Source organism: Aphelocoma coerulescens, chromosome 3, assembly GCF_041296385.1.
Source record: "Aphelocoma coerulescens isolate FSJ_1873_10779 chromosome 3, UR_Acoe_1.0, whole genome shotgun sequence".
NCBI lineage: Eukaryota > Metazoa > Chordata > Aves > Passeriformes > Corvidae > Aphelocoma > Aphelocoma coerulescens.
Window position 1 is genome coordinate 98,415,328 of NC_091016.1, and position 22,393 is coordinate 98,437,720.

At 37.7% G+C, this 22,393-nt stretch overlaps 1 protein-coding gene across 1 annotated transcript in view; it reads left to right on the top strand.

Moving 5' to 3' along the window:
* The window catches only part of EYS (eyes shut homolog), a 750,542-nt gene that overhangs the window by 642,295 nt on the left and 85,854 nt on the right, over positions 1 to 22,393 (top strand). Inside the window, exon 40 of the mRNA XM_069011357.1 lies at positions 433 to 653. Coding sequence (XP_068867458.1) covers positions 433 to 653 — 221 coding nt within the window. The remainder of the gene's footprint in view (positions 1 to 432; positions 654 to 22,393) is intronic.

The window sequence follows — 22,393 nt, forward strand, 5'->3', positions numbered from 1 at the left end:
TTCCCCTTATCTTGGGGTCCCATAGGTCATAGGTCCCAGGTCCTAAAGGAAATATCTTCAAGTCTACAGCTTCTCCTGTGTTCCTGCACCAAACCTCTGTCATACAACTTATCAAATAGAATGAGGGCATCTATGTAAAAAACTTACCATGTTCACTGTGGCTAAGGCTGTAAATTCCAATTTGTGTTTCATGGGATGTATGTTGTCTTACATATTTGAAAATATGAAAACACATTAAATCTCCTCTTTGTAAGGATTTTCTTTTTTTTAAGAGAATAACATTTTTTAAAAGAATCCCTTCAGGAAGTGCCAGAGTTTTTGGCCATTTTCAAGTAATGACTATTTCCTTCATCAGTATTTATTATTCTTTCATTGTTTACATTAACATCACAAATCACATTTTTTCTGACAATTCTCTTTTTGTTTCTGCAGATCACCTTTGGATCGATCTTCCTTGGAAAGGTTCCTGTTCATGAGGAGGTTCATCGATGTGCTGGGCAGATATATGGCTTTAAAGGATGCATTAGGGATTTTCAAGTCAACCACAAAGAGCTGTTCATCATAGATGAGGCTCTTGAAGGAAGGAATGTTGAGAACTGCAATGTTCCGATATGTGATTATCATCCATGTCACAATGGTGGGACCTGCACTAGGTAAGAGTTATTACTTCGCCTATTTTATCATTCATTCTTAATGAAAAATTACTATAATTTTCTCTGTAATGAAATAATCACCAATCTTTTGTCCTGATAATTTCAAATAGAAAATGTGACATCTTCATGCCAGCCAGAGAGATTTTATATTTTATTTGCTTGCATGAAAAGTGGTATAAAATATAATTACATTGTCCACACAGGATATATATTGTGTTGATGCCAGAATTCCTCTGCAACTAACTAGATCAGTTCTGCTAGAAGACTAAATATGAACCTTTGTATAGACAGTTTGGACAGAAGGCACATAAGATGTCATTCTTTTGCCTAACAACTCCATGTTTTACTCGGTCTTGTACCCTCACACATCATGGTGTGTTCCTGGGTACAAAATGTTCATCATCATGCTATGAAAACATTAATAAGTGACTTTCCTGTTCACCTTCAGCATGTGTGAAAAAGTATTGTCAAAGAACCTTTGAAAGTTAAGGTGTATCCTGCTGAAAGAGGAAATGGAGTCTGAAAGAGATTTGGGTTAAAAGAACAGAGGATGATGGTTCAGTTCAATGATGGTTCAGTAGGAGCACGTTTTTTGCCAAGTTTTTAAAAAAATATACTTCACTTCAAGGCAAATACTGAACGGAACAATCTAAAGTCCTTTTGATGTTCTGGACCACTGTGTGTTTCTTAGACTGAGGAGACTGGAACAAATTTTTGAGGGGCTTCCCTGCCTCTCTTGATTGATGTGAACACACAAAGAACACCAAACAAGTCTTTGATCTCTAAGTCTTGTTTGACTAGAGCACAAATGAAAGCAAGGCAGTTTTATGAAAACACACAATTTGCCTACCAGTCTGGTGAAACTTAGGGTGTACTTCAGAGTAATGAGTCTGTTTTTTCTCTGTTGGTCTTTACTATATCTCTGTCATTCTACTGCTTGGCCTGTCAACTGCCATTATGGAATACTGTTTCATTTGAATTTGTGTCCTGAATAATTCATGATGATTGGATTCATTTCCTGCCTTTCTGCTTTCCAACTGCTGGCCTGGGCCTTTTTCAGAAATGCTTTTGTTTTGAAATAGGTCACTTCTCCTCTGTCCAGAGGCATCATGGAAGACTGTGCATGTGCAAAACAGGGATAAGCAGCTGTGCAGTAGCATTATTTTCATGATTTTCTACAACAGCCAACTGATTTTCAAGGATCACCTCCTCCAAACCCAAGAATGATTCATTCTAATGAGCAGGAAATCAAGTGTCAGAAAGCCTGAATATATTAGTAAGATGCTTCTGACGACTCAAACATTAAAAGGAAGTATACAAGAGATATAAGCATGGCCAGGTGATCTGGGCAGAATATAGAGAAAATAGCCAGCTACACAGATATGGAACAAGCCAAAGCCCATCTGGAGATTAGTCTGGCAGGGACGTGCAGGGCAAAACCAGAAGCTTCTACAAGGATATCAGCAGCAAAAGGAAGATCTGGGAAAATGTAGGGTCGCTGCTGAAGGGGGAAAAAGTTCTCGTGAAAAAGGATTAGGGAAAGACTGAAGTGCCTTCTTTGCCTCAGTCTTCATGGATAACTGGCCTCCAAGAATCCTATCCCTGTCCTGTTGGAGAAAGTCTGAATAAAGGAATTCTTGTCACTTGGTAGATGAGAATCAGATTAGGGAACTTTTAAATCAACTGGACGTGTATCCATGGGACCTGATGGGATTCACACATGAGAGCTGAGGGAATGATCTGATGTCATAGCAAGATTTTTGCCAGGTGTTTCAGTTACACTGCTTAGTGGCAAAATGAAAAAAATACATTTTTCATTGCATTTTATTCTTCAGGTGCTTGGCAACTAATTAGTGGGTTTTGTTCTGAAAGATCATGAACTAATACATAGCAAATATCTCTGCCATGTTTTTAAAGGAAGACTGGAGTTTATCAATGCATATTGCTGAGTATAGACAGGTGTGTTTCCTAAGAAACATTTTTTTCGGTTGTTCTTAAAAGAAAGTTACTTGCCTTTTCTCATCATCAGAGTACAAAACCCATTTGGTTTCAAGAGTATTTAAACATATGTGGCATCAGATGAATGGTTCAGTAGAAATCAAAATTTTTTATTCTTGACATAATCATTATGTATTAGATTAAAAAACAAAGTAGTCTCCTATGTAAATACTCTAATCCTTCAAAAAGCACTTTTTCAAGTTCCCTAGCTCTTTTACTGCACTTTGAATTTATACTAATGTAGAATTCCAGAGACTGGTTATTTTCAGAGGGGGAAAAATGACAACTATTCAATAAATTTAAGGGTTTGATGCCCCATAATTCTATGGAATTCAAAGCTCATTGGATTTGGATGTGTTTGAAATGGGCATGGAAAGATTAACCTAGTGTGATGGTTTGGACAAATTTGGAGGAAAAATATCCTCTGAGAGAAGGCAGGTTACAAACCACCCCTCCCCCACCAGGTTCGGGGAAAAAAATTCTTTTCCTCAGAAGAAAGTGAAAGAGATAAAAACTATTTATTTAACAAACACACTGGAAAAGGATAATAATGCTAAATAATAAAACCTCTCGCTGTGGAGAGAAAACCTGGGAAAATTTTAGAGTCCTTCCATAGGTCTCTCTCTCTCTCTCCTTGGAGCTGGGTGGCAGGCCGACCTCCAGGGCCAGGGCCGCGGTGGAAAGCCCTCCTGGTGTATTCTGATGTTGAAACAGTCCAAGAAAAAGAAGAAGGGAAAAATCCAAAGTCCCAGGAAAACAAAAGTTCTGTACTCCCCTTATCTCCAGAGAAAAAGTAGCTGAAAGCTGGCTGAAAAGAAAGCAAGCTGCTTCCTCCCGCTCCCACCGCTGCTGTTAGAAGAATGCAGAGAGTCCCTATCACTGTGTTCTTGAACAACACTTTGAGAAGCTTGCTCAGGTTTTTTTTCCTCTCCCCCCTCTCAGGCTCAGTTTAAAGGCACAGAAAGGCACAAAATTAATTTCTGGCAATAGGGCAGCGATAGGGGATACACATCACAAAGTCACCCCAAGACACCTAGGAAGCTCTTAATATTCTGTGTGGCCCCTTGATCATATGAGCCAGATGTTGCAAACCAAGCTTAGTGTTAATTAAGAAGACACATCTGTGTGTGGGAAATAAACTCACAAAATTACCTCACCAATGATTTGACAATTATGTCAGCCACTACACTAGTAGCAGTTGATTAATACATTTGTTTTAAAATGTATAAAGACTCAAAAAATGTAAACATGCACAAGCTTAGCTTTTATAGTGTAGAGTACAATCTCAAAGTTAATTGCTTCCACAAACAATCATGTTTGTAGTGTCTCAAACTATTCTCACAGTGATTATTCTTACTGTTGTTATTCCCCATGTATTGATGCAGCAGATGGGTCCATTAATGTTAATCAATTAACCAAGACTGAAAAATCAAACTCAATTAGCAATAAATTTCAATGGAGAGACACTTATCTTCAGATTTCAACTGCCATGTATCTGTAATCAACAAAAATATACAAGGAATGTAAATATTCAATTTTCATCTCCTGACAATGTGAGAGATACCTTCCTAGACATGTAGGTCTCATTTGAATAGTACCTTTTTGGCTATAAATTGAAAAATACATATTTTAAAACACTCTTCAGAAACTGTCTGTTTTCTGCATCCTGGGGAAATCATGCAATTCCTCTTAAGCCTTTAAGAACAGATCACTAAATGAAAATTCCATTCAACCTCTTTGCTAAAGTTCGTCTGATAACATTTTGAACATCTTTTAGGAAGAAAAAAAATAGAGAATTAGTTAAAGGTTAGGTTAGCTTGTAAGTACAAGATAATTTTACAGTTGTACTTGGTTAAGTGATAGACTATCTTATGATGTAGATGCTGAGGAGACCAGATGAAGTGACTTAACAAATGTTGTGGTGTCCTGTTAGTATATATCCTGAATATTAATTAAAATAAACAGCAGAAAGAGTAATTATGAATGTGAATTTTTAGGAGAAAAAAGAAGGAGCTTAAACTGTAGACCTTGGAGACACTAAAATGTTCTTTTCAACATTTGTTACATCTCCTTTTTCATTTCAAAGGCTAGTCTTGTTGATCCTTTCCCAGCCATGTGCCAAAAATGCATTATGCTTGCTTGTGCCCATAAGCCAAAACTGCAAGTTATGTCAGTTTTCAGCTGAAGGTATTAATCTAAGGATAGGCTTGTATGCCTTTATTAATTCTTTTCTCACATTTCTAGCACAAACCTGCAGTCTGCTTCCAGCTTGCAAAATCTGGTTTGTCTGTTTCTTGACCTAAAGATAGAATTGTTACTCTAGAATGAGCAAGTGTCCATTTTCAAACAAAGGAACACTGAAGCATTTCCCAAAACTAGCAAGAGTATTTCAGACCAAATTTTTAGAATTGCTCATGGATTTTCTATCACTGCTTTAGATGTAGGTGTTTCTGGGTAAGAAAGGTACCAGCTAGTCAGAAATAACAGAATTGATCATGTATGAAGAAACCTTTTATAGGTATGTCTTGTAGACTAAGAGACTTAGGCCAACACATTATCTAGAACATTAGTTTGTTGGGCTTTTTACAAAACTAAATCCTAGGTTCACATCACTAACATCCATATTAAGTTCAGAACTAACATTTCAATTTCCACTGTATTCACATTTTGCAGAAAGATAAACCAAAGGGATTAAATTTCATCTTAGTTAATTTTCAAATGAAGAAGATTTTCAGATGGGAGTTGTGTATTCTCACACCTTTTCAGAATTTATAACAAATGCACTTATACAGTGCTGCTTTGTATGAAGAAGATAACCTGCTTCCTTTTAAAGGGGTGCTTTTTAGGCAGATCTCTCAATACCAAAGATCCTCATATTTTACAGCTCCAGAGACTAATGTTGTTGTGATGATGATTATTATTCTTCATGGTTACACACACCATTACTTAGGAAGACCAGTTTGGGGACTTGATTTTTTGAAGTCCTGTTCTTTTAATGAGATTAGATATTATAGTGGGAGTTTGGTACTTATGAAAGTTATTCGCATTTGGAATCTATTGCTTTTTCTATTGCTTACTTCAAATTTAATTTTGGTGAAGAAAATAATGAATTTAAATTTATTTCCAAGCTGTTTTCTTTTTCTGGAAGAGAGATTGTTCATCCTTTTAGGTTCCTTATGATCTTTGGAAAAAGTAATGCCGTTCTTACTTAGAAAAAGAAATCATACTTGAGGAGGATGAAAGATAATTCCATAATGACCAAAAATACTGTTGGGTATGTGTTTGTTGCATCATATTTTTACAAGAAAGTCAAATAAGCAAAAAAGAAAATTTCTTTTCCAATTTTTCTAGCTTTAAGTATTAGCAGATAGAGAATTCATTTACCCAGGCTGATCCTTGTGGTGGAGGGAATTGCATTTGGCTTAAGTCCCATATAAAAAACTCTGCACAATTTTTTTCTGAATAAAATCTGCATTTCTCCTACATTAGTTTTCCTTAAATCAGAACAGAAAATTAAAATTTAATGCCTTCTAGCCCTTGAACATTAGACAGTAAATTTTTCTAACCTACAGTTTTGTTAGTATATCTGTTTTAAGACTGAATTCACTGAACAAGGTGTCTCTCACTCTTGGCATCAGAAACAGATTCCCATTTTATCATACTTAATTTCTTGGGCACTATATTCCTCAGATTATAGTAGTGTGAAGGAGAGATTTGACAAAGAAATCAAAGCCATGTTCCATTAAGCCAACACCATTAAGTGGTGATGTTTTAGATTTTAAACAAAACGTCTGTAAGACCTCAGGAAATTTTAGGATGATAATGTATGGGGACATAGCAAAATATAAACTCACAAATTTTATTTGATATACAGATATAGATATATAGAGTATTGAACTGTTGTTCTTTCTAAACAGGCATTTTTAAAATATACAACTTCTTTACTGGTGGTTAAAATTAGGTACACTCTTCAGAATTTGTTTCAGAACATAATTTTATATTAGAAATATTGTTATAATAACAAATTCTGGCAATTGAAAAATAATCAAAACAAGCAAGTTAGGAAAAGTGATATCCAAACCATAAACCATTCTGCTTCTAATTTAGGCAGTAGTGTGGTGGTTCTATTAAAAATGTTTGTGGGAAAATCAATTTTTTATGTTCTCAGATCCATAGATTTAGTATCTGATTAGTGTGAAAAGTGGCACTGAAAACAGTGCCTGTAAGAAAATCAAGAATCCAAAATAAATAGGGCTTCAAATTCCTGACTTTTTAGATAATGTGCAAGCTATGCACAAAATTTTTTACACATCATGTTATATATCATCTCTATTCAATTTTGCTTAAATCAGAGAAACTACCATTGCTAAAATTTTAGTGTGGGTATTGAAATACCAGTAAATGCCATCATTATACCAGTCATCTCAGAATGTTTTGACTGAATGCCTAGAAACACTGTGTAGCATTATTTCTGAGAATTACAGCACAACCAAATCAGCATTTCTGATAGCTTTAATTCCAGAAAGGGTATCTCGTTTGAAGCTTTAAAATACAACATAGCAGCAAAATTAATTGAATACTAGCTTTTTCCAAGGCAAGTGAGATGTTTAAGCAGAAATAGAAATACTCAAAACTTTATTCATATAAATTTCTCAAACTGGAGTAGCAATGAAGAATTTCACTGCACTATGAATCCTGACAAATAGTATAGCTGAGACTGTTTGCTATAAGTTGTATCATGTAGTATATATAAAAATGACTAATGTGTCATATTCATTGTACTAATGGTTTTCCAAAATTCCACATAGATAATCCTTTCAGTATAAGTTTTCTAAGGACCCACGCTCAGAGAGTGGTGGTGAATGGAGTTACACCCAGTTGTCAGCCAGTCACTAGCAAGATTCCCCAAGACCCAGTGTTGGGCCCAATCCTGCTCGATATCTGTATTGATGGTCTGGATGACTGGATGGTGTGCACCCTCAGTAAATTTGCAGGCAGCACCAAGTTGGGTGGGAGTGTTGATCTGCTGAAGTCAGGAAGGCTCTGCAGAGGTACCTGGGCAGGCTGGATTGATGGGCCAAGGCCAGTTGTGTGAGGTTCAACAACACCAAGTGTCAGGTCCAGCACAACAACCCAAGAGCTCCAGGCTGGGGGCAGAGTGGCTGGAAAGCTTCCCAGCAGAAAAGTCCTGGGGGTGCTGGTCAAAAGCAGCTGAACATGATCCAGTGTATGCCCAGGTGGCCAAGAAGTCCAATGTCATCCTGGCCTGGATCAGCAGTAGTGTGGCCAACAGGACAGGGATTGTCCCCCTGTACTTGGCACTGGTGAGGCCACACCTCAAATCCTCTGTTCAGGTTTGAGTCCTTCATTATAAGAAAGACTTTGAGGTGCTGGAGCATGTCCAGAGAAGGGCAATGGAGGTGGAGTTGTCCAGCCTGGAGAAAATTAGTCTCAGTGGGGACCTTATTGCTCTCTACAACAACCTGAAAGGAGGTCCTAACAAGGTGTTTCTCTCTTTTCCTAAGTAACAAGTGACAGAACTAGAGGAAATGGCCTCAGGTTACAGCAGGGGAGATTTAGAATGGATGTTAAGGGGAAAAAAATCACCAAAAAGTTTGTATGTTGGAACACACTGCCCAGGGAAGTGGTCAAGCCATCAGATAATCTGCAGTATCTGGAATACATGTTAGAACATTTCTTCCTTTGCTGCTGACCTAATATATACACCTACTTACTAGTTACAGATTTCTACTCTTCAGCTAATGAAAACTGCATAAGGGACAACCACTAGTGTGGTTGATGGATTAGAATTTCATTGATCTGAAACCTTGTTTTGGGAGCTTATAATTGAAAGAAAACAATGAAGCTTATCAGAGATTACATAACAGAACAGGTTTTGGTTATGCTTTAGAGAAATTTTCTTCATTTTTGGCATCTTGTTAGCTTCCAGGAACGTGCTTAATGTTCAAACAGAATTTGAGAAGTCTAGATATGAAGTATCATCTTGATCTAGAAGGTTATCATGTCACCAGATTTGGATTGGTTACTTTATTTCTTTCTCAGAAAGCATTTAATTAAGTTTGTCTTTTAGATATATAAAAAATGGGCTTTTATGGGAAACCAGGTTTTTTTTTGATTTAATAAAACCAGCCAACTTTGTGATCATCTGAACAGATAAATACAAATAATGGTACCCATATAGTCATGAGATCATGCTTCATGTGTATGCATATAATGAATTTAGATAAGGTGTCTTTTAAGTAGCCAAACTTGGCTAAAAGACAGCTTTTAGGAAGCAGAAAGACAGAAATAGAGGAGATATTCTGCTTGTAGCCAAAAGATCCATAACTGCCCAGCTGACTATTCAAAGGCAAAGGTAACCTCACTAGTACCTAAATTTTTTCTCACTGCCCATTGGAATGGGCCAATACCCAAGGTGCTTATACAGTCTTCCTCACAACTGGCTCCAGTTATATCAGATTATATATTAGTTTTGCATGTTATGAAGAAGGGGCTTTTTTTTTTCGCCAGGGAAGACTTATTGAAGTTGTGTATTACTCTGAAGTGAAAGGCAGCACAGAAGATCAATATGTTATTTTATTCTCAAAACATCCAGAGATTTAAGAATTACCTGATGCCCTGCTAGAAAATTAGTACATCCCTCTTCGGGCAAGACTGTCTTCGACAAAAAATATGTATGAAACAACTGCTTTTGAAGACTGGTTTTCTGAAATCTATATCTTTGGAAATATGAAGGTAAAAGGACCCTAGATCCTTTTGTCCTTTACCAGGACCTCCCTCAGGTTACTTCACAGTAGAGGAGGTCAGCACAAGGCCTGGATCATTGGTTTCCTCCATAATTAGTGCAGACATCTAGCACTGTTGTAGACTAGTTGTGGAACAATACAAATCACTATACCACTGCACCTTGGAAGCTGATGTCATTATGAGAGATATGCATCATATATATGATGTCATAGTCATATGAGTTTTTGGACATCCTACTCATATCTGTACCTGGAACACTTCAATATATGTTAACACATAGAATACTTTAATGAGTACTTTACTTTGCTGTGTACATAAAAGAACTCGTGCTAGCAGGTTTTCACACTTATGAATAGGTTGAATAGGTTGTAATAGAAATTAGATCAAGTTCTGAAAAATTCTAGTGGGAGTGAGCTCCTCAGGAATCCCCCAAGGTAAAAATCCCAGATGGAAACCAGTTACTCAGAATCAGAAATTTTGTTTTAAATAGTTATTGAAACAGACAGAAGGGCTCCTCTGGCAAGCTGGCCCAGTCCAGTGGCTGGGGTGTGATGGTGCGTCATCGCTCTGGAGAGACAGAAGACAGCTTCATTGCTGACCTGGCAGTGGGTCTCTGCACTGGTCAGATCAAAGCTGGGCTCTGTGCCAATCTGAGCACGTGGCCAAGTACAACCAGCTGCTGAGAACTGAGGAGGAGCTCAGCAGCAAGGCTCACTTTGCTGGGATGAACTTCAGGAACCCTCGTGTCAACTAAGTGTGGTTGAGTCACCCCTGTTCTGGTCCAGCACTAGTCATTAACTTAGATCACAATTGTCACTGATCACTTAGATCACTGTTATCTACATTAGAGTTCTCTTTCTACATTCCCCAGCAAATTTTCTCAGGATTACAGAGGGATGTGTAAACCTTCAGTTTCAGAAGCTCTGGTCATGACATCACTTTTCTGTTTCCAAACAGCCTTTGAAGCTACTAATAGGATGTGAAGTTTCATAATTTAGTCACCATATCATGGTCTTTGCTGTAATAATGAGGAATTCATGAAAACACAGATATGCACAAACACGTGTATACATATGCACTCAATTTAATTATATGCTGATTATAGCTGTGCTGTATGTATTCCTTTCTTCACAATCATCCTGTCTTCATTACACTATTGAGTTTTACAGTATATTATTGGTGAGGGTGCTAAGGGCGATATTTTTTGTTTCATATCTCATCCCAGTTGTAAAGATGAGGACATTGAGAAAATAGGTAAAATCCCAAAAAGACACGTGAACTAAAGTACACTGGGAATGAATTCTGTTAATGAAATATAAATGAACAGCATGTGTTCAAGGTGCGTGAGTGTCTATATTTCTCAATGACAGTAATTAGAATCATAGAATCATTAAGGTTGGAAAAGACCTCCAAGATAATCTAGTCCAATCTTTGACCAATCTCCATCTTGTCAACTAGATCATAGAATTAAGTGCCATGTCTACTTATTTCCTGAAAACTTCCAGGTATGGTGACTCTACCACTTCCCTCGGCAATCTGTTCCAATGTTTAACCACCCTTTCAGTGAAGAAATTCTTCCTGATGTCCAACTTAATCTCCCCTGACATAGCTTAAGGCCATCTCCTCTTGGCCTGTCCCTTGTTCCCTGCGAGATGAGGCCGACCCCCACCTGACTACAATCTCCTTCCAGGGAGTTATAGGGAGCAATAAGGTATCCCTGAGACTCCATTTCTCCAGGCTAAGCAACCCCAGCTCCCCCAGCTGCTCTTCCTATGATTTACTCTCTAGACCAACTCTTCACCGGCTCCATTGTCCTTCTCTGGACACACTCCAGCACCTCAATGTCCTTGTATTGAGGGATGGTCCCAGAACTGGGCACAGGATTTGAAGTGTGGCTTCACCAATGCCAAGTACAGGGGAAGAGTCCCTGTCCTGGTCCTGCTGGCCCCACTATGCTGATCCAGGCCAGGATGCCATTGGCCTTATTGGCCACCTGGGCATACTACTGGCTCCTGTTCACAGCTTTAATTTAAATTAAAAGACAAAGGAAAATACACAGAAATATGCTAGAAAATGGTATATCATCAATAACAGAGACGTTAAATCTAAACAAATTCTTCACGGCAAGAGGGTTTGAGTTACCAGTGGTTAGCATTTTGAACACAAGTCTTAAAATAAAACATGAAGACTCCTATTTGTAGCCTGAATAATATCCAAGAATTATTCTTTTTTGCAGTAGAACATAATATGTTAGAATAGCACAATTGTATTTCAGTTCTCAGATTTGCCCAATAATTTATCTATTTTTCCATTCTGTAAACCATTTTCAGAAATAGTGCAGTATATTTCTAGGTTGAAAACTAAGCATGGTAGTTCATTAACCCAGATTTAAGCTCTTTCCTGGATACCTTCAGGGATTAATTATGGACATCACACCTTACCAAAATATTCAGAGATTGATTTAAATCCCAAAATTCATGCTAAGCTCATTTTCATCATGTTATCATTATATGCAAGCCAGATTTTTTGCTTTGCATTCATTAGTATTCATGATATTGTTACATGGATCAGAGTCACTACCTGGGAAAAAATACTAATATAGTGGAGAGAACAAATTGTTTAGAAAAACCTAGGGTAAATTGGACTGAAAATCATTTGCATTTAAGAACCATTAACAAATAAATTGTGCATTGTAAAGGTGATTACCTTTTTTCAACTTTTCTTAGCTTTTCCCCAAGTAGATTTCATGCAGAAATTAAAGTGAAAATTTGCCAAATAGTTGGAATCTCCCATTCTGGTCCTTCAGGCCCACAGTCCATAAGGTGGTTTTACTCTACATTTTATGATACATTTAGAGCTGATAATTCCATGAATTCTTTTTTTCCCTTCAGGTCACGCCTGATACAACCCTCTTCTCCATTTATCCAAAAAATGGCATTTAAAAAAAATAAAAAAAACCCTCCCTGGTGACTAATACCAATCCTGTAAACTAGGCAGAAGGTCTAAATGCCAACCACCCATTCCCCAGCTTGGAGAATACACAGAAAAGGAGTCACAAACTGTTTCCTTTTCCTGATGCTATCTCTAGGTTTCTGATTCAGTAAGTACAATCCTTATACTCTCATCTTCCCCAGGGTGAAATTTGCCTACTTAAGATTCACTTAAACTGCAGAAGCACAGCTGAAGTGGGACACAGGACACAGTAAACAGCTCCTTGCTTTGTCACTGTTTCAGGGATCATAGAGCAAGAATGCAATATATAAACATGCATTAGGGTTCACAGTAAGTTAAATGTAGCCACTCATATTTTAAATACTGCTGCAGTCTTTGAGTATCCTTACTATTTCCCTGCTTTAAAGAACAATGAGGTAGACAAACTGTTTTACAGATACCTATTCAACTGTTAGGCATTAAAATTCTTTGAGAGGACAAACATTTTTAACATTGAAATGTAACTTTATTATGTATGCTCAAACTGCAATGAAAAATATAAAGCAATCAGGAGTTTATTTTATTAGCTTTAAAAGTGTTGAGACTCAGCATCCAGATTTATAACATGGTAGTTATGCCAGCTCAAAATTCAAGGCTGAATTCTAAAGTCAGTTTTCAGCTTCAGCAAATGCTCTCTGGGTCCTGCTGTGTTTCACTTAATAGCAAGGACGAGTGAATTCCATCTGTAGGAGAGCATGTTTTACATAGAAGCTACTGCAAGGCAAGAGTCAATACTGAGATGGAGCAGGATTCAATAGCTGGATACTTTTTTATTTATAGACAGTTGCTTGTTTGTTTTCAAGCAGATTTATAAAGCTGTTGTGATGATTTAAGAGCAGATGTGGAGTTATAATACTTAGTTTTAAAAGGAGAGGATGTTTTTTCTGTATTTTGATGTAAAATGCTGTGATTTAATATGAACAAGGTGGAATTTGTGGTTAGGAACTAATCTTGCTAGATGCAGAATATGTAAAAAGTGGTAATTCAAATGAACATATCTTTTTATTGTCTGCCTACTAAGGTAGTTAAAACCTCAGTTTTGATCAATTTTTATGGGTAAATATTTGAGTAGTAGCAAAACCAGTTGGGCATTATTATATCTTTATAATATGTATAAAGGGGAAAATATATTTATAAGGTGTATTCATAGGTAAATTGGTATACATGCATATATATTGGTTTTGTTTATCAATATGCTTTTGCCCATATTTTAGGGTGGACTTGTTTTCATATGAATTGGGCAGTTCCCAATTCCTGGATGTTTAAATTTACAAGTATTTTCTGTGAGCTAGCCTTGATAATATGTGTTTTTAGTAACTTGGGCAATATACATATATTTCTCATATCCTTGACACTGATCACATATGTATTCTATCAAGTTACACTACGAAGCCAGGTACTTGTGCAATTAGCTTTCCTTAGACAAGAACACTGCAACCTTAGCCACCAACCCAAAAAAACAGAGCGTGCCAAGGCTGCCTACCACAGATTGCTCAAACTTACAAAAAATAAAATTGAATAGAAAATGAGAAATGTTGGTTTTGTGTCAAATCTCATCTTTATGCTCTGGAGAAATTTGAATATACAATTATACACACTGTCCAAGAGCCTGTGTATGCAAAATAACCCTTTTCACAAAAAAAAAAAAAAAAAAGTGAATACAAAACAAAAAACCCCAACAAACAAAATCTTAAGTAAATGGGTGCTTCAGAAACTGCTTTTCTTTGCCAGGAAGATCCTGCAATCCTTGGCTGTGAAAAATCCTTATTATCCATATTTTGTTCTGCTGCCTCTTGAGTAAATCACTGTTCTGTGTCCCTGGGCTGGTTTTAGGCTTCCACCAGGTTGTGAGAGAGAAGAGCTGTGGGCTGCTGCCACCTACAGCTGGAGTACCACTGGCTCCCCGCCAGAGAAATGGACCCTGCACTAAAGCCCCTCTGAACAAAATGCAGTAGATCACAGAAGTGAGCTGAAGGAGGACTCTGCTGAGCTGGTAGTAGTTGGGTTTTGCCAGCTCTTTATGACATTTAAATAAAACTAGGGGTACAGAGAAAGTAAATCCCCCAGTAGCATATTCAAGCAATTTGCTTCTCATAAAAGCATCTTCCTACTGGCAGTAGCTTGCAGAAATAAATTTCATAGAGAGGAGAAAAAAACTCAGCTTCTGACAGTCCTTGTGTCAGTTAACATTTGAAAGGCTCTGAGATTTACCAGAAAGAAAAAAAAAGAGGTTTTGTGTTTTTCAAATATTTTAAGATGCTTAGAATGTTGTCCCCTATAACTTCAGTCCCTCCTCCCACTGCATTTATATATCTCCAGTTGTTAAAAAGAAAAACAAAAAAAGCACTCTCTAGATTAAGACCTCAGGAGAGCAGGAATAATAGTGCCCAGCAGTGGTGTGCCATTTTCTGTGACTGCACCAACATTTTTTGTTCTGAGCTTTATTGTAGTATTTTTTTTCAATAAGGAAAATACAGGGTTGCTTCAGTCTAAAAATTGTTCTGATCTGCTTAACCTAGTAAATACTGGCATGACAAACTCTGTGTGCATGGGAAGGATGGGAAATTGTTGTTTGTTTCTATTTGAGTGTATCATCTTTTTCCACTACTGCTGTGGTATCTGAGGGTTTTTTTCCCTGTGCTCTCCTGATTTGATTTCACTCTCTATGCAACAATGAAGAAGAGTGCTCTATGTGGACCAATCAGGCTACTTCACTCCCATAAAGGATTTCTTATGTAAATAGTCCCAGTGAGATTTAGCAAATTATGTACTTTAGGAGAAATGCTGTGTTCATGGAAGTATCCTTTCATAGGGAAGTGTGTAAGCACATAGACAAGAGCCTGCATGGCACTGCTACTTTATTTTCATTTGCAGCACAGAAAACAGATTTTTTTATCTTGCATTTATAGTATTGAAATTAAACTTGAGACCTGGTTTTCATTTTTGAAAGCAGAATGGTCATAAGAATAACTGCAGGAACACATTATGGTATTAAAGAAATAAAATCAACATATTCCAGACATCCTTCATCCTCCAGCCTGCTTTTTGTTTGAGCTAACTTATGCCCATAACCAGCATTTCTTTAGAAAACTTACCTTTCTTTTAACAGCAATTATGCAGTGATATCTGAGTCACAGAGGCTGAATGACATATTCTTTCAGGCAGCATCTCCAATTATCTTTCTTGACAGTGGATGTTAAGAGCATATTCCTCTCCATCTAAATACTCTGATAATTAATAATTAGTAATTGTACAGTTCAGTGTTTACATGTAAAGGAGTTTCATCTTCTGATGCAGGAATTGGATGTAACACTGCCAGTGGAAAAAGCAGGAAAATGGAATTTGGTTCTGGTTTTACCTCTGATATTACATCATTTGAGAGTACTGAGATCTCCTTGCCTTATGTGGAGTCACTCTGATTTATACCACTGAAATGAAAATCTAATCAAGCTCCACAGCTGGATACATTCAACAACTTTTGTTCACACAGAATAACTTTGGGTTGCATTGATCTGCATTATAGAACTGAACATAAAACAACAGGAAGGAAATCTGAGAAACAGTGTCTCATTTAGAACCTAGTAAAAGTTCTTAAGGTGCTTGTTTCATTGCCAGACTTGGCTTGATCATCCTCAGAAATCAATGAAGAACCTGAAATCAGAAGCACGCACAAAAATGTCTTGAACTTTTTAAGTGGTTTCTATGGATAGAAGGTAAAGAGTTGGGGCAGAGGGGGACACCACCAAAACCACTACAGTCCTGTTGATTAAAAATTTGTCGATCTTTAATTATTCCTTTCAGAGAAGTATAGCCAGCCAGAAGGTGAGAGACAGGGTGGTATAACAAGAGAAGGAAAACAGAGAAATAAAGTACTAGTTGACTGCTAGATGAATTCTCTGTAGACAGAAATTGCTGTGGTGTCACTAGCTTGCTGCTACCGGCATGAGTGTCGTATCAGTGGATGTCAACATAAAGTGAAACCAGGAAAAAGAGATATCCACTTGCCTCCCACTTCTGGAACAAAGAAAAGGGCAAAACCTGTTCTACCTCTAGTGATAGCAGTCATAGATAAATGTATGTGTTGCTGAGAAGTCTGAGAATTCATCCTTTGAAAAAAAGTCTTTTCATCATGAGATGACATTGCAACCCTTACTATAGAGTGGCTAAGGGATCCAACAGGCCTGATGAATAACAGCAGGGAGAGGCTGTAAGCTGTAAACTAATATAAAGCCACTTCTGTCACTTTTGTCTTTCAATATTTTAGGCATTAAGATCTATTTAATGTAGGTGAAATACAATGCACTGATGCGCTCCTTAGAGCCCACTGTTAGCTGAATACATACTACCTCATGATTAAGCAAACCAACATTTTTGTGCTCCAGCTTAAAATGGCTTTTGAGTAAGTGCAGTGCAAAAAGGGCAATTGCAAATAAACACCTATTTAAGAATGAATACATAGAGGAGTATAAAATTGGCCAGTTTTCCCAATCTGACTTAATAATTTAATGATGATTAAATCAATATTATGTCACAGATCCACATCAATATGTACAAGAATCCAACATCTCAAGGATATGTTACAGAGAGGAGACTTACTTGATTCAATTATTTATGATGATAGTGTGTCAATAATCCTGAATTTTTCATGAATTATTAACATTTTCCTTCCTCACTATCTTCCTGCTTTCTGGAAGGAGTTAATTATTACAAAGCTTTCAGCTATTACAGCAATCTTTAGCACAAGGAGATGATATGATAGCATCCCTGAAGTGTTACAGCACTCTTCCTAGAACAATTTTCCAATTAATGCACTGAACTATAGGAAGCTAATTTCCTTCCCACTCTGCTTACTTGGATAAAGAAATATATATTAACAAATTAACTGGGTTTTTTTGGCTCTTTTTTATTCTATGGAAGAGACAGTGAAGGTTTTTTCTTTGGTCTGTGAACATTTTACCTTTTCCTACAAGCAGTCACCATAGCCACTGGCAAATAGCATTATGTTTGCCTGATTCTCTCTGGTTTGAATACAGTTCTTTTTCAAGGAAAAAAAAAAAAAGAATGTAGCTTGATTATTTTCGGAGAACAGATTTAAGTAATAAACAATTAATTCTCTCTGGAAAGGGGAGTCTCTGAAAGAGGGAGGGCTCTCCTTTATTCTACAGAGAACATCACCATGAACCTTTGCATCTGGCTTTAGACACCTGAATGCTTCAAAGATTTTCTCCCATTAAGTGCTTTCATCTGTGTTTGATGCAGCTGGAAACAAATTTACCACAGTGCAATATTAATAATTATTCGGATGTCCACATTTGCAATTTTTTCTGTCTCCACCTATTTTCTCAATTTAGACAAACTTTAGGTTGTCTCAGACAGTAATTCAGATAACTTGCTTTCAAGCCCTTCCTAGCTCCAAGTGGTGTGTAAAATTAGCCGGAACATTCATTTTGACTTATGGATTTTCCTAAATGCATAAGCACAACAATCTGTGCATGTTCAGAATTATGTAGTATAAGAAGTTAGATGCAGGCTACACTGGCAGTTCTTTTCCTATCTTCAAATTTTTACAGGTATTTTTCACAGACGAGAGCTGCGTAATTGATGGGATAGAAGTATTTATTGATTTTTTTAAAGGTGTTTAATTATTGATTTATTAATGAAGAGTGGCAATAAGTGAACTAAGAATTCAGGATTGGTATCAGCAATGCCACTGATAAACCACAATACCAGACACTGCATAATATTAATAAATATCTACAAATTTCCAAATTGCCAACTTTCTATAACTTATTTATACACACCCAAACATGAGGTGTGCACACCAGTCCCTCACAGGCAGTGTGGATTTTACAAACACTGAAAAGTGTGGGTCTCCCACATGCAGACCCTCTTGTGGAGATGTGGATGCTGAGCATGTAGTGACAGGACAAGGGGGAATGGTCTTAATCTGAAGTAGAGTAGGTTTTGATTAGATATTAAGAAAAAATTCTTTATTGTGAGGGTGGTGAGGCCATGGAACACAGAAGCTGTGGATGTCCCATCCCTGAAAGTGTTCAAGGCCAGGCTGGATGGAGCTCTGAGCAACCTGGTCTAGTGAAAGGTCCCTGGCCATGGCAGGGGGGCTGGAACTAGAAATTCTTTAAGGTGCAACCAACCCAGGTCATTCCATGATTCTAAATCCTTCTCTGGAAGTACTTTTCTGCATATTTGACTGTCCGATGTAGGTTAATTATTGGCTTGGTCTAGCTGTGTAACTTTCAGACAACTCAAAAAACAGAATTCCCACCCTTTTTATGGTGTACTGAGTGAATCAATGTGGGTGATACAAAACATTGGAAGCAAGGCATCTTGGTAACATTTGAGTCACTTTTGAAGTAATATCTTGCTGATTGGACAAGTATTAAAAAACAGCAAAAAAAAAAAAAAAGACTTGCACTTAACAATTAATAGAGGAGCTGCAAAAATTGTTTATGAGGATTAAAATGAGTATGTACAGGATCAAGTTTTATGAACAAATCTGATCATCACAGTCCGTTGTTTAAAAATAACTTCAAAGGAGACTTTAAAAGCATCACATACAGCTTAATGATGCAATAAACTACCACAAGAAGGACCAGAGAAACATAGTCTGACATATTAAATAATGTATGTATAGCTGCAGAAGGCATGCCGAAAAGGATAATTTAACATTTCTAAGACAAACTGTAACCAAATACACTTGCATAAACATTATTGGGCTATTTAAGGTATCTGTCATATTTGTTTTCCCAATTAGACACACACAGAGAGTTCAAAAAGAAAGGTGTCACATAAACTTGCCCTTGTCTGGTATAAATTTCCAGTTCTAGATGAACTCATTCAAAGCTCTGACAGATAATGCTGGCAGTGCCTGTTCAAGCTGTCTGTTCCACTTCCTGTGTTGGATGAAAGAATATATGCCTGCATCTCATCACCCAGTTTGGCGTTTTACTGTGAGCCAGGTGGATTTGTATTGAGGTACTGATCTGTGAAGAGAAGAAACTGAACCATGGTTACCCATGCTGTACTAGTGATTGTCCTGAGGTGGTGTTGCCTCCAACAGGGGATGGTACTGACACTGAGGGGTTGAGACTCCTGGCCAATTTGACTGATAATGAAGTACATGAAAGCTGGAGACTAGAGAAGTAGGACAGTAATTTACCTTCTCTTGCAGTTGTTGGGGTTTTTTGCTAGATTTAGTGGAGTATTTTGTTAGGTTTCTTTTTATTATTATTTTTGGTTTAGCTGTAGCATATCCCGTAAAATGCCTCCAGTCCTTTTAACTATTCCAGCATACCTTTGGCTTTCTGACACTTTAGCAGCAAGAATGTATTGACTGGTAATATTTGCAGTCAGTGAAATTCACTAATACACCTCTCTCTTTCCTGAGATAGAGCAGTGTCACTCTTCTCTCGAGGCAGTTGGTGTAGCCAAGGGTTTAACCTTTTGATGATGCATCACATTTCATTCTTCTTTCAAACTTCAGTAAATACAATTCAGCATTATATTTGAAAGCTGAGGTTTTGTTGTCTGCTAAGAAAGATTGCATCTGCCTTGCTGTTTTTTCTTCTTTCTGACAATAATGTTTAATTATTTTCCTGTAGAATGTGAAGAAGGATGTCATATAAATATGGTCTGGTATTGTTTCATATAATGTGAAACATGGAGAGTAGCTGATATGAAATTAAATTCTGTTCTAATCTACACATCTGTTCCACTCCTGAGAGGAAGGGAGCACCCAAGGTTCATGAATGCCCATGGTTGCCAGAGGGTCAAACAAAAAAACTTACAATGTTTTATTAGTAAATTATACACTTGGCATGGAAATTGGAATAAGTTAGTTCTTTATCTTCTAGTAGCAATAGAAATAAAAGAATTTTTAAAAGAGAGAGAAGACAGAGATAGAGTAAAGGAGATCACTCGTCCTAGGTGCAGTGTCAGTCTGGCCAGCAAGATGCCCAGGGTCCAGGGGGTTCTACCAGGGCTTTTTATAGATAAATTTTCCCCACCCTGAGGCTACATTTCTCACATTCCATGCAACTGAGTTATCATGTACAAGTTCTTCTAGACCTTCCTGGGAATGGGTCAGAGGGCTTCGGAGGTTTTTGGTGGTCTCGTCCCCTATCGACTTGTCTTGCCCACTTTTTGACCTCATTCCTGTGCTTGAGCTGTACTGTGCTGGACTTCTCTCCAGGAGCCTGAACAAGGATGCTTGTCCCAGTAAACTGCTGCCCTATCTCCACATGGCCCTTTTTTCCAGCTGCATCCTGTTCTTTCTTGCCCATTTGCACAGTATGTTCTTGCACAGTATGTTCTAAGCAAGGTTCTTGTTCTTTGCTGGAGAACAAGTGTCAGAAACACACTCACAGTGTTGTGTTTGATAGCTGCTGGCTCTTACTCTTCTGGCTCATAAATTAAAATTAATGAGTGTTCCATCTCATAAGTACAGGAGAGCACTGGATTTCAGAGGTCAGTGTATAACTGAAGAGAATAATTTTTTCCTTAATTAGGTTGAAGTCCTTTCTTCTGCCATCTTTGTATATTTTAAAATATTCTGAGATATTTCTGTTCTTTTCATTAAACATGCTAACTGGTCATGCTGAGTTGCTATTGCTAAATATTGGGTAAATTGACGGCCCAATGAATTGCTCACAATTACATTTCTTAACATGCTGCAGAGTCATTGAGCTATCTTTATTGCTAAACCTTACTGTTTTGTTAAGCAAAACCTGAATTTACCTTCATGGATTTTGCAGTTTGCAGTTAAGTTTTAATACTTGATAATGGCAACATAACTGGACACTTCCATATAATTTCTCAGGAGCTGGAAGAATTTATTCCTGCATTCCTGAACATCATTTAAGATTTACATCTTAGTGGAATAGATTTAGTTTATGAAATGAATAAAAGTTTGGGTAATTAATTTTGGTTTTTATTAGTACATACTGACATCCCTTCAGTGGTTTGTTCCCTTTCTCAATTATCAGAACCCAAGATAATTATCACCTAAGATGTTTTCAGGTGGTTTTGGTCCAAGTACACATGTGCAGTGCCTCTCCAAGGCACACAAATAAGATGGCATATTTCAGAAAATAGCTTTCTGAAGCTGGGCTCTTGACTGTTGAAATTCTGTGCACAAATGGAAATGTATAGCTTGGAAATCACAAGACCATTCATACAATGGTTAGAGTTGGAAGGCACCTTAAAGATCATCTAGGTCCAGCCCCACTGGGCAGGAATGCTATTCACTAGACCAGGTTGCTTAGGGTCCAATCCAACCCAGCCTTGAACACTTCCAGGGATGGGGTATCCACAACCTCACTGGACAATCTGTTTTAGTGCTTCACCATCCTCTGAGTAAATAATTTCTTCCTAACATCTAGTCTAAACCTGCCCTCTCTCAGTTTAGATCCATTGCCCCTTGTCCTTGTCATTATGTGCCCATATAAAAAGATCCTCTCTCCTCTTTTTATAGGCCCCCTGAATGTACAGAAAGGCCACAGTGAGGTCTCCCCAAAGCCTTTTCTTCTCCAGGCTGAACAACCTCAACTCTCTCAGCCTGTTGTCACAGGGGAAGTATTCCCCTCTGGTCATCTTTGTGGCCTCCTCTGGATCCACTCTAACAGGTCATGTCTTTCTTGTGTTGAGGACCCCAGACCTGGATGCAGTAATCCTGAGGGCAGAGGGGAGGATGAAAATCCCCTCCCTTGAACTGCTAGCCATGCCTCTTTTGATGCAGCCCAGGATGCAGTTGGCTTCCTGGGCTGTGACCGCACACTGTTGGCTCACGTCCAGCTTTTCATCCATGAGAACCCCCAAGTCCTTCTCTGCATGTCTGCTGTCACTGAGTTCTCCCAGGCTGTACTCATGTCTGAAATTGCCCCCACCCAGGTGCAGCACCATGCACTTGGCCTTGTTGAACTTCATGAGGTGCCCAGTTCTCACTGTCTGTGTCACTGATGAAG